Source organism: Hylobates moloch, unplaced genomic scaffold (genome assembly GCF_009828535.3).
Source record: "Hylobates moloch isolate HMO894 unplaced genomic scaffold, HMol_V3 SCAFFOLD_33, whole genome shotgun sequence".
Taxonomy (NCBI): Eukaryota; Metazoa; Chordata; class Mammalia; order Primates; family Hylobatidae; genus Hylobates; species Hylobates moloch.
Window position 1 is genome coordinate 1,565,905 of NW_026652308.1, and position 16,719 is coordinate 1,582,623.

General features: G+C 42.2%; 1 protein-coding gene across 5 annotated transcripts in view; it reads right to left on the reverse strand.

Moving 5' to 3' along the window:
* Positions 1-16,719, reverse strand: part of LOC116463341 (solute carrier organic anion transporter family member 3A1) — a 326,247-nt gene that overhangs the window by 273,272 nt on the left and 36,256 nt on the right. The window contains exon 1 of one of the 5 annotated variants that reach the window (XM_058434559.1): positions 8,998-9,029. The exons of the other annotated variants lie outside the window; for them this stretch is intronic. Within the exon in view, the coding sequence (XP_058290542.1) occupies positions 8,998-9,003 (6 nt within the window). The 5' untranslated portion in view covers positions 9,004-9,029. Of the gene's footprint in view, positions 1-8,997; positions 9,030-16,719 lie in introns of those variants that run through there. 5 annotated transcript variants of the gene reach the window in all.

Below are 16,719 nucleotides of genomic sequence, written 5' to 3' on the forward strand. Positions count from 1 at the left end.
AAAAAAAAAAAAAAAAAAAAAAGAAAAAAAGAAAAAAAAGAAAGGCCTCCTTGGGCCAGGCACAGTGGGTCATGCCTGTAATCCTAGCACTTTGGGAGGCCAAGGTGGGCGAATCACCTGAGGTCAGGAGTTCAAGAACAGCCTGGACAACATGGTGAAACCCCATCTCTACTAAAAATACAACAATTAGCCAGGCTTGGTGGCCGGTGCCTGTAATCCCAGCTACTCGGGAGGCTGAGGCAGGAGAATCGCTTGAACCCGGGTGGCAGAGTTGCAGTGAGCTGAGTGAGATTGCACCAGTGCACTCCAGCCTGGGCAACAGAGTGAGACTCCATCTTAAAGAAAACAAACAAAAAAGAAAGGCCTCCTTGGTCTGTCCTTTAAGACTCCATCTCTGCCACTGCCTGCATTTTTCTCTACTTCACTACTTGTACCTTCCTCAGGCTACTGTTTCCTCTATACTCCATTTCTTAGTTTTTCTCATCTCCCTTTTCTTCCACTCTTTCCTCTAAACGACCCTAAAGTAAAATTGAGGCAAATGTTATTATTCCTTATATTTAGTGGATTTTTATGTTCATTGATCATTCTGAGAGTATGTAACATTTCATGATTGTCTCTTTAAAAAAAAAACAACTCAATTTAATTGCTTCCTACTCATAAACCTCATCATTGATTTTTCTCTGTAGCTCTTTGGTCCATCATACAAAAATAAAGACTCTCCATCCCTCCTGGGTACAGTCAACTAATAGAATTTTCTACCACTCAGGATCGGAGCTTTCAATTCATTTCCAGATATTTTTGCATCAGGCTATTATTAATAGTTTGCGTTTCACACCTTTAACACACCAATTTCTGTGGTGCCAGGGCTCTTTTATTAGATAAACTTTAAGAATAATGATTTCAATGATTTCCTCAGCATTCAATAAAAATGCATAGAAGACCAGACATATTCTCAAGACAGAGATCTTAGTCTAAGGCACTCATTTGATTTATGCACACACACACGCTGCTATAGGCAGAACTGTTTTCACTGAATCGGGCTTCTTTATATGCCCCAGGGCCCCGGCTTCCTGTCAAATGCATTGAAAATCCTTTATTGCAAAGCTGTAGCATGCCAGGGGCTGGATACGCAAAGTTCGATAGGACCTGGTCTCTGCCCTCAACCAGCTCACAGTATCATGGAGACAACAACTATGAAAACAGGTAATTATCATAAAGGATGAATAAAGTTTCTTTCTACCGGAATAAGGAAAAACACACAATCAGTACCCAAAGAAATAGCACATAGTTAGTTAGCTCCTAGCAACTGAGAAGAAAAGTGTCTCATCAGAGCAAGCTCTGGAATGGGGGTATCATTAAGTACAATCATATTGAACATTTGTTATTACTATGTCAAATCCAGTATGGAGTGCTTTACGTATTCTGACACACTTATTCTCCACTATGATTCCATGAGGCAGAAATATTATTATCCCATTCTACAGATGAGGAACCTGAGCCCAGAGAAGATCACTATCCCATTGATGCCACGCAGCTAAGGCACAGAGCCAGGATTGATGCCCAACCTCACTGGTCCCATAGCACCCAAGTGACCAAGCACTGTGTCCCTGCGTCGGCGAGGTGGCCCCTGACCTGGGGGTGAAGGCTAATGGGCCTATCAGCTAAGCAGAGGCAGCCCCAAGCAAATTGGTGACCAAACTTGCCCTGAAAAGTAATGATAAGTTTAGTTATTGTTAAAAGTTATATAAGGAGGAAAAAGAGTTCTGAGGTCATATGAAATTTTTAAAACTCTGGGTTGAACAAAGATAAATAGTTTTCTTTACAAGACTTTTACAAGTTTTCCAAATGGTAACATTTACTGTCAAAAATCCATCAAAATATATATTATGAAGGATTTCCTGAAACTCCCTTGACAATGTAACTTAAAAAAAAAAAAAAACCTGAGCATCCCTTGAAAACATATATACAGCCTGCCGTCCATTTCCACAGGTCCATCCAGGGATTCGACCAACCATGGATCCAAAATATCCGGAAAAAAATAAAAATTAAAAAAAAAAAACCACAGCAATCAAAATAACATAAATTAAAAATCAATAGTATAAGAACCATTTATACTGCATTAGGTATTACAAGTAATCTAGAGAAGATTTAAAGTATATGAAAGGATTTCATAAGTTAAAGTCCAATGCTATACTATGTTCTTTGACGGACTGAGCTTCTTCAGATTTTGGTGTCTGCAGAGGGCCCTGGATATCCCGCAGATACCAAGGGATAGCTATATATACTATCAGAAACATTGGTTTAAGGCAGATATGAGACATTTTTAAAATTAAGGTCTAGCAAAAGCTCTGCTTCTCCTGGGAACTAGTTCTACTGTTTCTCTCACCTTAGCTACACCCAACCAAAGTCTATAAATAATGTGATTATAGCTGTATTTCCCTGTTTGCTTTGGTTCCCAGGAATCTCAGACCCAAGCCTGCAGCCATGCAAGAGCAATGATGTGGGATGTCAGGGATGAGCGTAAGCATCTCATGTCTTTTTTCTTGGCCTTCAAATTCTACTTGTAATTCCATAGGACTGTACTGCTAACAACCCATCTCTACCAGGTCAGGGTACAAAATCATTGTATATAAATGCCTCAAGAGCAAACCATCAGACAGGTAGAGTTAAATCCTAACTGTAAAGATAACAAATTTCCACCTAATTATATCTTCTCCTGGAAATGAATCTCCATAATTATGCTAATAAAATAATATGATGACCAAACTTGTGCATGTAGGTATGGAATAAACACAGGTCAGAACAAAATAGCATCCTCCCACATGCAGCATTAAAAAGCTTCCAGAATAACAAAGTCCAATTCTAGTGTGAGAGCAGTGAAGAAAACAACCACGAACCATAAGAACTCACCTTCTCCGACCTGCCTCTGTCAGCTCGCTGCTCTGATCGACCTGTGTGTCCTTCTACTCTTATTTTAGTGTATCTCAGGCACAAAACACCCTCACTGGCTTCATCTGAGACACACAGTGACCGATCACAGGACCAACGGATATTAACTGCTAATTGGATGTTGATATGATCTAGTCCATTCCTTGCAGTCTACTAGGAGGAACCAGAAGCCCAGAGGAATGAAGCAATTTGCAATGGATCACCCACCTGCAAATGACACACCTGACGCCCAGTTTAACTCTACTCCCCCCGCGTTAGGAGAAAAGTAGACATAACACTACTTGGTCTCACTCCCTCAGGAATAAAACAGTTTCCTACTTGTTGGATGCATGGTATCTGGTCAAGGTGCTACAAATGCTATACCAATAAGTACCCAAATAAATAGCAAAAGGTGTACCTGTAATTGAAAACAGGAGCAGAGAGGTTAACATCAGTGCATGATGTAACAGCAGTGCCTCTTCCTGCTGAAGCCAAACGTGGGACCCCCTTCAGAGGAAGGGGAAGTGAGGGCATGTGCTGTGGGGTACCTCACCTCCACCCAGGAAAAGCGTGGCCCTCCCTCCGGCTGAACACAGATCCCTCTACCCAACCCACTCCTTCCCATCTCCTGAAGACCTTTCTCCATCACTGTATCCTGTTTCCTCCTCTTCACTCTCACCCTCTCCACTGGCTCCACCCCTACCCTCTCCACAAGCACACCCGATCCTCATCCATGTAAAACAACAATTTAAATTCAACAATCACCTTTCTTGTCACTGCCATCCTCCTTCAGTCCTTCTGTTAAGAATCATAAGAAAGTCCCCATTTGCTGGGTACACCTCAGTCAAACCTATGTAGGCAGATTTCACATCTATGGCTACCATCTTATGGCCATGCTGCCCTGCTCCTGAGCACAGAGCTGGACACGTGGTGGCTAAGCCAGGATCACTGCATACAGCTGCGTAGGACATATGCCTCCCTCCACGAAGGCATCCCACACTTTGTTCACCCTAGCTGTGTCCACTGGAGGAAGAGGCACCAATCTCTCATTTGCTCTATGGCTCTGTGTGGGTGAGAAACAGCTGAGGTTGGTGAGTACACACCATAAGACCCCCTGCTCTCCCACAGCTCCCCCACAACCACTCCCTTTTGCAAAAATACCTAAAAACCAGCATCCTTGCCACATTGTCCTGTCCTGAAGTGCCCGACACAACAGAGCTTCTAAAATGGTGGCAATTGTGCTAATTAATTTGTTGGATTGGAAATGCAAGCGTACAGACCTCATCTCAAATTCAATGGTATCTGAGCAGCACCAGGCAATTTGGGCAGTTCCTAGAGCTAGGAGGGAAACACACTGACCAACCTTTGGCCTCAACGAGGCACCAGGCCATCTGTTCCTCAGGTCCCCTGCAGTCCCTCCTCCTCGCATCTTCAGTTATTCTGAGAGCTGTCCTCATTTCCTCCGTATGGCAAGCACCACTTAAGAAAGATGATCTGAGAATCCAATGAGCTGACTACGTGCAAGCCACTAGACCAAGGATGGTGGTGCTAGGTTTAAAGTGCCAAGTAAGATACAGTCCCTGCCCCTGCTGCACCAATAAAAAGAGCTAAGATATTGCATTTGCAGTAACAAGCACCGTTGCTATCACTATGTAGATGAATCCATTTCATTCTTACAACAACCTTGTTAGGTAAGTACTATTATTATTTCCAATTTGCAGATGAAGATACAGAAGCACAAAAGTTAAGTTATTTGTCCAAGGTCTAGTAATTTGCCCAAGGTCTTGCAGCTTGCAAATGGCAGGGTCAGCATTCAAGCCCAGGCAATCCGGTGCCAGAATCCATACTTTATCTGCCCCATGAGTTTTCCTCTCTAGAAAACAGAAAAAGACAATGGGGCTAGAATGGCAGTGTGAGAAGCCTGGCAAATCCTCTCAAAAACAATGATAAAACTGTCAAAAACAACCATTTCAAGATGTGGACAAAACATACAACAAATTGAGGAGCATTAATTCATTTAAAACTTCTGGGTAGATCAGTGGGAATCTGGTTCTTGCCCTCCCTCCTACTCCTATGTAGGTTGGCACAACAGTGGTAGGCAGGGCTGGCCATGCATACCAGCAACCCCACTGTTGGAGGGAGTTCACTTTGGAGTGTGATGTGAAAAACTCCACACTTAGTGACATTGTTAGTAAGGAAAGCAATATCGATTGCAAATAAACAAGGAAATCCCCCTCAGCTACCCTGAGGCTGCAACCAGTAGTCCTGGTTGGGGCAAGCAAAAGACTGGCAAACTAAACAGAATTTTAGATGGAAGACAAAGATCAGCCATAGGGATCCTTAAGCTCTCCCCATTATCTTTGGTTGACCAGAAAGCCATGAGCACACACTGGAGAGAGCCCTAGCTGCTCAGGAGGCTGGGATGGGAGAATCACTTGAGCCTAGGAGTTTGAGGTTTCACTGAACTATGATCGCGTCACTGCACTACAGCCTGGGTGACACAGTGAGACTCTTGTCTCTTAAAAAAAGAGATATAGAAATTATTTTTCTTTAAAAAAAGGGTGCCGAATGGAAATTCTAGAGTTGAAAAGTATAATAAACGAAACGAAAAATTCACAAAAGGAGCTTGATATCAGATATAAGGTGTAAGAAGAAAGAATCAGTAAATCAGTAAACTTGGAAAATAATCAGTTAAGAATTATGCAATCTGAAGCACAGAGAAGAAAAATGAACAGAGCCTCAGAGACCTTTAGGACACCACCAAGCATACCAATATACATGCAATAGAGTCTGATAAAGAAAAAAGAGAAAGAGGCAGAAAAAAAAATTGAAGAAATAATGGCCCAAACATCCACAATGTAGTGAAATACATGAATCTACAGGTCCAGCAAGCTCAATGAACCCCAAAGAAGGACAAACACAAAAAGATCCCCACCTAGACAAATTATAGTTTGTTAAAAGGCAAAGACCAACAGAAAATTATGAAAGCAGCAAGAAAAGATGGCAACTCATCACATACCCAGAGTCCTCAATAAGATTAAGAGCTAACTTTTCATCAGAAACAGTGTATTTAAAGTTCTGAAAGCAAACAAACTGTCAACCAAGAATTCTACATCTGGCAAAGCTTTCATTTGAAAATGAAGGCAAAATAAAGGTATTCCTAGATAAACAGAGACTTGGGGGATTCATTGCTAGCAAATCTTCCTTGAAAAAATAATAAAGGAATTCCTTCAGATGGAAAGGAAATGATACCATATAGTAACGCAAATATACACTAAGACATACATTAATAAAGAACACCAGAAAAGCTAAATATGTAAGTAAATACAAAAGGCTATATAAATGTATTTTTCTTCTTCTCTTAACTTCTTTAAAAGGCATTAGATTACATAGAACCATAACCCTGCATTTATAAGATATAGATGCAATATGTATGACAATAAAACTACAAAGGAGGGGGATGAAATGGAGCTATACTGGAGGAAAGTTTCCATGTTCTAGAGAACTTTAGTACTGATCTGAAGTACACTGTGATAACTTAAGACACATATTATACATGCAATCACTAAGAAAATAATTCAAAACATGGGGAAAAGGAATCAAAATCAAACATGAGAAAATATTTAACACAAAAGAGTACAATAAAGAAGAAACAAAGGAACAAAAAAAAGACAAGACATAAAACAAATCACAAAATGGCAGGTATAAATGCAACTACATCAACCTAATAATAGAGCCCCAAAATACATGAAGTAAAAATTGACAAAATGAAAGGAGAAATAAACAATGCAACCGTAATATTTGGAGAGGTTAATATCCCTCTCAATAATTGATGAAACAATGAGACAGAAAATCAGTAAGGATAAAGATGATTTGAACAAAACTACCTACCAACCTTACAAATCAACAGTAAAATGACAAACAACTCAATTTAAAATAGGCAAGTAATTTGAGTAGATATTTCACCAAGGAAGATATACAAATGTCTAACAAGCATTTGAAAAGATGCTTAGCATCATTAGTCTTTAGGGAAATGCAAATAAAATGTCACAATGAGGTACCACTACCCACCCAGTAGAATGTGTATAATGAAAAATACAAACAGGCCAGGCACGGGTGGCTCACACCTGTAATTTCAGCACTTTGGGAGGCCAAGGTGGGCGGATCACCTGAGGTCAGGAGTTTGAGACCAGCCTGGCCAACATGGTGAAACCCCGTCTCTACTGAAAATACAAAAATTAGCCAGGCATAGTGGCACGCACCTGTAATCCCAGCTACTTGGGAGGCTGAGGCAGGAGAATCACTTGAACCCAGGAAGTGGAGGTTGCAGTGAGCTGAGATCACACCACTGCACTCCAGCATGGTGATAGAGCAAGACTCCATCTCAAAAAAAAAAAACAAAAACAAACAAACAAAAAAAACAGACAATACAAAGTATTCACGTCCATCTGAGGAAACTGGAACACCCAGATACTGCTAGTGGGAACATAAAAGATAAAATGGTTACAGCCACTTTGAAAAGCAGTTGAACAGCTTCTTAAAAAGTTAAACATAAATTTACCACATGACCCAGTAATTCCACTCCCAGGTATCTACCTAAGAGAATTAAAAACACACATTTATATTGACAGCAAATAGAATTATTCATAATAACATCACATCGGAAACAAGTCAAACATCCATGAATGGTTAATAGAGAAACAAAATGTGATATACCCAAAAATGTAACACCAATACAATCTGATAAATACAGTATCTACTAAATTCCAATACCAATGAATAGTAGTGGCAGTGAAATGGGACAAACTATTAATACATGCTATAATGTAGACTAACCTCAAAAAGATATGCTAATTGAAAGAAGCCAGATGTGAAAGACTATATATATTACATGATTCTGTTTGTATGAAATGTCCAGAAAATGGAAAGCTATGGAGAAAGAAAGTAGGTTGTTTGGAAGATGGAGATGGGGCAGGAACTTACCACAACTGGGCATCAGCAACTTTTTGGAGGGATGGAATGTTTTAAAACTGAGTGTGGTGATGACTGCATAACTTTATGAATTTGTTAAAAATCATTGACTTGTATACTTAGCATGGACAGATTTTATGGTATATAAATTATACCTCAATAAAATGGAAAAAAAGACAATGCACAGAAATGATCAAAATGTAAGGTGGAATGTCATAAATGCATGAAAAAATGGGGCAGAACTGGGAGAGGTTCACAAAAAGCTTCCTGCAAGAGGAGTCATGTTGGAACTACATACATCTTATAGAGTAAATAGAATGTTGTTAGTTTATGATAAAAGAAAGGGAACTCCAAGTAGAGATCACTCAAACAACAAATGCATCAAAGTGGAAAAGGCAGGGGGACAGTTGGTGAACTAACCAGGTACTGTCTAGTTTACCAAAGCACAGAGGTGAAGGGAGCTAGTTAGGGAAACGCCTGCAAAATAGCCCCATCCCCCTACCCCCACACTGAACTAGCTTCCCTTCTAAGTCACTCTCTCTCCTTGTTCCAGATCAGAGGTTACAGACTTTGTGTTGGCCTGGATATTTAGGAATCACCCAAGTGCTGTCCAGAGTTCCAGAATGTTTCTGGGGTACATTTGCAGAACCCAGGAGTTGGTATGTTGAAACCCTCTGGGAGATTCCAATGCTGTTTAAACCTCATTGATGACTTTCTCCAAGGAGTTTTGGATTGCTCTTCACTTGGGAACACACCAGCCCTTCCCTCCTTCCAGTATGGCACCTGGCCACTCTTCATCCCAAGGAGAGAACTAAAGAGTTTCATTTTATGCATTATTTGTTGTGACTGGGTGATATGAGCCATGAAGAATAAAATTCTCAGCAGTGTCTTTTAACCTCTCTTCATTATCACTTCCAAGAACCTTTTTAGACATTTCTTCCTAATTGTCCCCCCCAAGAAATTTTAATACTACCAATTAAATGTAAATCTCTCTATATATGCATAATATGTATATTTTGCTTTATACATAAAAAGAGTAAGTTTGTGCCTCCCTCCCCCACCCAGAAGTAATTTTCCCTCCACTAGAAGTGATATTACCTCCATCGAAAATGCATGCTCTGGAGTCTCACAGTTAAGGGAAGAAGATGCCAAGCCACTGAGGATGATGTTAGTATCTTGCAGATCGAAATGTTAAATTCCTTTAGCTGAGTTTTCCCAGATCCACTGGAAATGAGGAAGGGAGTGCAGCCTTCTCAGCCCTCCAGAAGAGACTCAAATAGCTCTGGAGGCCAGAGAATAATGGAGCCAGGCCTGACAGGAGAACAATTACAGAAATGAGATGTTTGTGTCTAATAAAAGCTGAAAGCCAAGAGAGACACATTGTTTGCGGAAACTGCATAGACAAGCAAGTCTAATACGTATTAGAAATATTAGCAAATGTAAAAGGAAATGCACTCTCTGGAAAGACTGTGATCTCAAGCTTCTAGAATAGAGGCATTGTCTCTCCAGTTACAGGACAAGGCCTTCTTAACCTCAGTGAGAAAGTGATTATTGCCTAACTGGGGATCAACAAGCTTAGAGCATGTTGCTGTGTGCACCAGTGATGCAGGGACACAGTTCTGTTCTTAGGCAGGTGTTTGGTACGTGATGGATAGTCACCAGATGCATCTCCAGAAATGACGGAGCCCTATAATGTTAACTGGGTCACACTACCTCCAACTTCACACTTAGAAAATGTGTCGAGAGAGTCACCTTAACGCAAGCCAAGAACACCAGAAACAAACCATGCGCACCTGCTTTCTGCAACTCATGATATTTTTCTAATTTAAAAACCCTGTGTGTGTAGAGCAACGATTCCTTCTTGTTCTCAACTTCGCCTGGCTCTGCCCTGCAGTTTCAGCTCCCTTTTGCCTCCTGCACCCATCCTCATGCTCACATGTCATCCACTGCAGGATATGCCTGGGCACGTCAGAAAACAGAGAGAACAGTCTGTTCCAACACTGCCCTTAACACACTGCTGCTGGAGCCGACGCTGCAGGGTAGACTCAGCCTAGCACATGGGAGCACACCAATCCACTCAGCCACCACTGTCCAGGGAGACTAACTTTATCAAGAGGACAGTCCCAGCATTTCATCAGCTGGGAAAACACCTGCAGCCATGTTTTGAGATAGTCAAAGGCACCAGCACAAAAGAAACTGTCAGAAATCAGAAGAAGGCTGTTGATTTTTTATTTTGATCCAAAGAAAGTTAAAAACCAGGATAAGACATTAGTTGGAACATCCAGCTTTATATGTTTTGGGGGTTTGTTTGTTTGTTTGTTCGTTTTTAGACAGAGTCTCACTCCACTGCCCAGGCTGGAGCGCAGTGGCGCAATCTTGGCTCACTGCAACCTCTGCCTCCTGGGTTCAAGCAATTCCCGTGCCTCAGCCTCCCGAGTAGCTGGGATTATAGGTGCCTGCCACCATGCCCGGCTAATTTTTAGTAGAGATGGGGTTTCATCATGTTGGCCAGGCTGGTCTCGAACTCCTGATCTGCCCACCTCAGCCTCTCAAAGTACTGGGATTACAGGCGTGCACCACCGCATCCAGCCTGTCTTTATTTTAAAAGCAATAATTGTATAGACAATGGCAAATAGTGTGGTAGGAACTTATCTTACGGTTACTTTGATTTCTCACAACTTTCCGGCTGCTAAAACAGCATTATCATCTCCATTTTCCAGAGGCAACTAACGATCACAAAAGTTACATATCGTTCCTAAAAATCACAGAGCTACAAGTGGCAGAGACAGGTTTCACCCAGGACTGTCTGGCTCCTAAAAGCCCACAATACCTCTCCTCAGCATCATGGCTGGTATCACTGAGACATTTTCTAAGTACCATTTGGATTATTTTCTTACAAGACACAGCATGTCCTGACGATAAACATCTTACATAAGACTCACCTTTATTCACACTAATCAGAGTGTCCCTCCAGAAAAAGCACCTCTGTATTGGTCTGTTCTCACACTGCTAATAAAGACATACCTGAGACTGGGTAATTCGTAAAGAAAAAGAGGTTTAATGGACTCACAGTTCCACATGGCTGGGGAGGCCTCACAATCATGGTGGCAGGTGGCAGAGAAGCAAAAGTATGTCTTACATGGCAGCAGGCAAGACAGCGTGCACAGGGGATCTGCCCTTTATAAAACCATCAAATCTCATGAGACTTATTCACTATCACGAGAACAGCACGGGAAAACTCACCCCCATGAGTCAATTACCTCCCACTGGGTCCCTCCCACAACATGTGGGGATTATGGGAGCTACAATTCAAGATGAGATTTGGGTGGGGACACAACCAAACCTATCAACCTCCAAGTGTCATTTCTACCTGGAGTCCTACCTGTGAGAAGCAATAGTGACTGCACCATGGATCTGACTTTTATTTTTTTGGCAGATAAAGAAAAGTTTTTTCAGCTTTGTGATGGGGCCATCACTCTGAGTCCTCATCCAGGATGTAACAGGCTGGTTTCTAGAGTTAGAGGATAGAGATGTGCATATGCTTATGCCGGGAGCATTTCTTCCAACACAGGAAAAGGCCCTGCTTTAATTCCACAACCATATTACGAACTGCAGATATTTCATTAAGGCCTCTTAAACCATGCCTGTTTTATCTCTGGAGTTAGCGATAATTGCGGAAATGGAAGAGAAACAAATAGGAGACAGAAACATTGAGAACTGGAGGATTTAGGCTTCTTTAGAGGAGCAAAATGGCAAACAGGTTGAGTGCTTTTAACTGAATAGCTTCCTACTGGAAAACAAGAAAGGATATTGGTAGTTTTTATTAAGGCTGGGTCTACACAGTTCATTGTCCTTGACACTGCCTAGTTTTGAAAAATCTGTGTGAGCTCTGAAGAGAAGATTTGCATTTATTAGAAGTGAAGAACGTAATAAAAATGGAAAACACCACATAATTTAATAACCTGTAACGATAAATGCCATGGCACTCGACAACTCAAAAGATTAGATAGAAGAAAGCTAGAGTGCATGCTTGGTGCAATAACCCTAAGTGTTTAGGCTGGAGGAAGTCAAGAAAATAGCTTCAATATCTCATATCATATGAAACGAGACAGATTATTAAGAACTACTAGAAGCACTATGAAGCAACAGTATTGGCTGGGAAACCAGATGGCTAGTCATAGTAATTTTCTCCCAGTAATCAAATGTTAGTTTCATTTACAAAAACCTCCCATATGAAGTCTTGCCTCAATAAAACATCATGTGCAAGCCCTGGATGACCACTATGGTTGAGCTAGCCCCTTTTATACAAGAAATACACTCATTTTAAAACAGCCCTAAATCCTATGGCCTGGTATAGCAACGAATATGCATCACATTAAACTACTTGACACTTCCTTTCCTGGTTCATTGTTTCATGAAGAAATGAACCCACAGCTAGAGGAACCACTTTGGAGTCAAACTTCCTTTCTGCTGAAACTGATCATCATATTATTAATATCTCTAGTGATAAAGTCTCATTTCTCCCAGACACCAAGAAAATGCATTGTGTTACTAGCACAGGGTTCTTACAGGGAGTCGCACTGCCTTCATACCCACAGCTCATTTTGCTTTAAAGGCTTCTTTTTCATGGAAAATACATCCCCTCAAAGCAGTTCTAAAGATTGGACTCAAAGAGACGTACCTACACTGCTACAGGCTGTGAAATAATTGCCCAAGAACTTGGTTCCCAAAGGACAAACAAAAAAGCAGGGACTTCTGTGTCCTCACAAAGCAAATGCCTTGAGTCTCTGGAGACTCACAGCCATAAATAAGTCCAGGATGCAGGTATGGATTAGGAACAATAGACTCAACCTTGATTCTTGAGGGTTCTTGCAGGCAAGCTGCAACCTGCTTCTACACACTCCCCGTCCCTCCGGGAGTTCACTGTTCTGTGCCTCTGTGTGGCAGCATATGCAGGGTGAGGGTAAGCCCTTGCTAGATCAAGTGGGGCTCCAGCAGGAGTAGCTGACATCACCAGAGAGCCTTTTAGAAATTCAAAAATCTCAGACCCTGCCCCAGACCCACAGAGTCAAATTCTACAGTTTACCAAGATCCCCAGTGGTACATATGAACATTCAAGTCAAAAATGCTGCCTCAGGCTACAGAGGTCTTCAGCCCCACCGTCCACTCCATGGCAACGCAGTGCTGGGGACCCTCCTCCATTGCCTCTGCTGCCTTCACACATTTAATCCACCCATCAGTTGGCCCTACCTTGGCAGATTCCAATCTGTCCACTCCTCTGTCTCCACTGCCACCACCTATGACCTGGCGACCATCATCCCCTCACCTGAGATACCACCACACCTGCCATGCCTTTCCCCACTGTCCATGCACACTACATGGCAATTAGATATTTTGAGTACAAAAGTCACATCATGGCAAGTTACCCAGTATGTTCCAGTGGCTCCCCATGGGCCTGGAATAAAATCCTAACTCCGGACCCTGGCCTGCAAGATGCTATAAAACCCCCCACCCCTGCCCTCCTCTCCAACCTCATTTCCTACCACCATCCCATATGTTTACAATTCAAACCACACCAGTTGCCTTGCTGTTCTGCAAACAGATCAAACCCATCCTCAACTTGGGACAATGTGCTACTGCATCTGCCTGGAACACTCTTATCCCACATCATGACAAGGCTGATTTCTCCCCAAGCAGGTCTTAGCTCAAATGTCCCCTCCTAAGAAAGACTTCTTTTGATCAGCACCACCTTCGCTTCCAATCCAGTCACTATGGCAACACCCTCTTTTGGTCCTCCTGGCATTCAAGTACCTTGTCCAGAAGTGTCCTGTTCACTGTGTGCTTTTCAATCATCTGTTCCCTACCTGCATACAAGTTCTTTGAAAGCCAAGACTTTATCTTTGCTAATTGCTAGTTCCTAGAAGAGTAACTGATGTATAACAGGAACTTAACAAACATTTGTTGAATAGATGGATAGATGGATAAATAGATGAAAAAGTACTGGCCTAAAAGTTCTAACTCTGTTCTCGATTCTGGCTGCATGTTAACCACCCACGGACGTTTGAGAAATGCTGATAATAGACTGTATGGTCTGAATGTTTGTGTCCTTTTAAAAATGTTCATATATTGAAACCTAATCACCAATGTGATAATATTAGGAGGTGAAGCCTTTGGGAGGTGATTAAGTCATGAGAGTGGGGCCCTCATGAATGGGATTAGTGCCCTTATAACAGAGGCCCCAAAGAGTTGCCATGCCCTTTGGCCTGGCAAGGACACAATGAGAAGGTGCCATCTATGAACCAGAAAGCAGGCCCTTACCAGATACCAGATCAGCCAGTACCTTGATCTTGGACTTTCCAGCCTTCATAACTATGAGAAATAAACGTTTGTTGTTTCTAAGCCACCCAGTTTATGGTATCGTGTTATAGCAGTCCAAACCAACTATGACACAGACCAAGTGAATCCCAACCTCTGAGCCCACTGGAACAGGGCTGTCCAACAGGACAGCCACTGGCCACATGTGGCTAAGTTTAAATTAATTAAAATGAAATAAAATGTAAAATGCAGCTCTTTAATCATACTACCCACATGTCAAGTATTCATCAGCTACATGTGGCTAGTTAGTGCCTACCTTGCAGAAGGGCAGAGATAAGGCATCTTCCCACAATGCAGAAAGCTCTATTTGAGTTCTAGAAATTATTCTAAGGCTTATTTGTTATGTGGCTCATTTATGCATTGAAGAATCCTTATTCAGCACCTATTACTAGCCAAGTATCATACTAAGTGCTAAAAATAACAGTAACACAATACTTTCATAGCACCTGCTATGCACCAGGTGATTGTTCTAACAACTTAACAGATATTAACTCATTTTATTGTTATATTAGCTATGTTAAAGGAATACTATTATTATCCCCATTTTACATACAAGGAAATTTCAGCACAGAGAGATTTCAGAAAGTTACTGGGGAGTAGTCACGCAGCTGGAGAGATATGGAGTCAGAACTGGAATCTAGGCCCTGCGTTAAAGGACAGTTATAAAGAGAGCTGAGTAAGACAGAAGATCCTCCACATTTTTTAGCTGTGACAACTGAGTCTCAGGCTGACCAAGGGGCTTGCTTGGCACAGTCAGTGTGTGGCACAGCTGAGATAAGAGCTCCACTCCATGCCAGGATGCTTTTATGGACAATAAGCTGTTCTTATCTCCTACTCACGTCACAAATGCGGGTCAGGAAAATACTATCCAGGCTGGGAAATTCCTCTGGAGCCGGAGAATAAGTCCTACCTCCATTCCAGTTACCTTGTTCACAGGCAAATCTGCCTGTTCTGGGACAATTCCAGGGGACATGACCTGGGCAGGGACTCTTCAGATACCGCTTTGTTCTATGAATCTGCAGCCAGCTCTGTTTGTTGAGCGCTTTTCTCCAAATAGTGATGAAAAACACTACTCCAATGCATCCTATGAGTGAGGAAGGTAGGATGATAAGAGTGGGGACAGAGTGGGCCTCGGGGTTAGACCTACCAGGTTCAATTCAAGAACCATCATCTTCTTAAGTAGTAAAGACCATAGAGGCCTTTCCTGAGCCTGTTTCCTCATTTGCAAAGTGGTAATGTCAGCACTTTGTAGGCTGTTGGGAGATTACACATCATATTCTACAAGCATCAAAAGGGCAAAGCTGGAGGGGAGGGGGCAGCCTGTCCTTTCAATGTCATACTGGAACACTGTTTAATAGACCAACTCAGGATTACTGATTTATCTAGGACAGGGGTCCACATACTATGGCCCAAGGCCAAATCCCACTCACCACCTGTCTAAGTAGAGTGTCGCTGGAACACAGCCATGCCCATTTGTGTAGCCATCACGGCTATAGCAGAGTTGAGTTGTGAGAGACCAACACAGACAGTACGGCCTGCAAAGCCTGAAATACTTACTATACAGCTCTTTACATGGTAAGTTTGCCAAACCCTGATGCAGAGGAATATACCTGGGTTTGATTTTCCTATTTACTATATATTAAGGGCACGAACACTGTGAAGCTGCGTGTTAACTTACAGATTGCTGTACAGTAGAAAAGATAAACCCCAAAGTCAAAGAAACATTACCCTGTAAGACATTCACTAATTTCGTATCTGTAGAGATTGAATTTCCCATGAAGCTGACCCTGGAATTAACACTAGTGGGCCTCAAGTCTATGCAGGGGTACTCTAGGGGCTAATCTAGAACCCCTATATAAGAGAGAGGAAAAGAAGCAGGCCTGGATAGAGTGAGAATTGGGGATGGGATGCAGTTGCAACAGAAGGCTTAGCTGACCCTATGGGAAGTTCTGAATACAGGATAAGTGACCTGCAAGAGATTCAAGTGGTGGTAACAGAATTGGTCTTTTTATCTGCTCATGGATCAGATATTGGGTGCAGGCTGCCCTAGAACAAAGCCTGACTTCAGACAACATGGCTGTCTTCAGCCAAGGTAGTCCTAAAGGGAACTGACAGCTGGGCACTTTCTGCTGGCAATATCCCTGAAGCTACGGTACCTGTGGCTAATGTGAATGGTCCATCACAATTTCCCCCACACTTACCAATAATGGTTCTCTTCTATCATTCTTTTTTTTTTTTCCAAAATGCCAATAAATACCAAGTTCCGCCGGGTGCGGTGGCTCACGCTTGTAATCCCAGCACTTTGGGAGGCCGAGGCGGGTGGATCACGAGGTCAGGAGATCGAGACCACGGTGAAACCCCGTCTCTACTAAAAATACAAAAAAATTAGCCGGGCGTAGTGGCGGGCGCCTGTAGTCCCAGCTACTCGGGAGGCTGAGGCAGGAG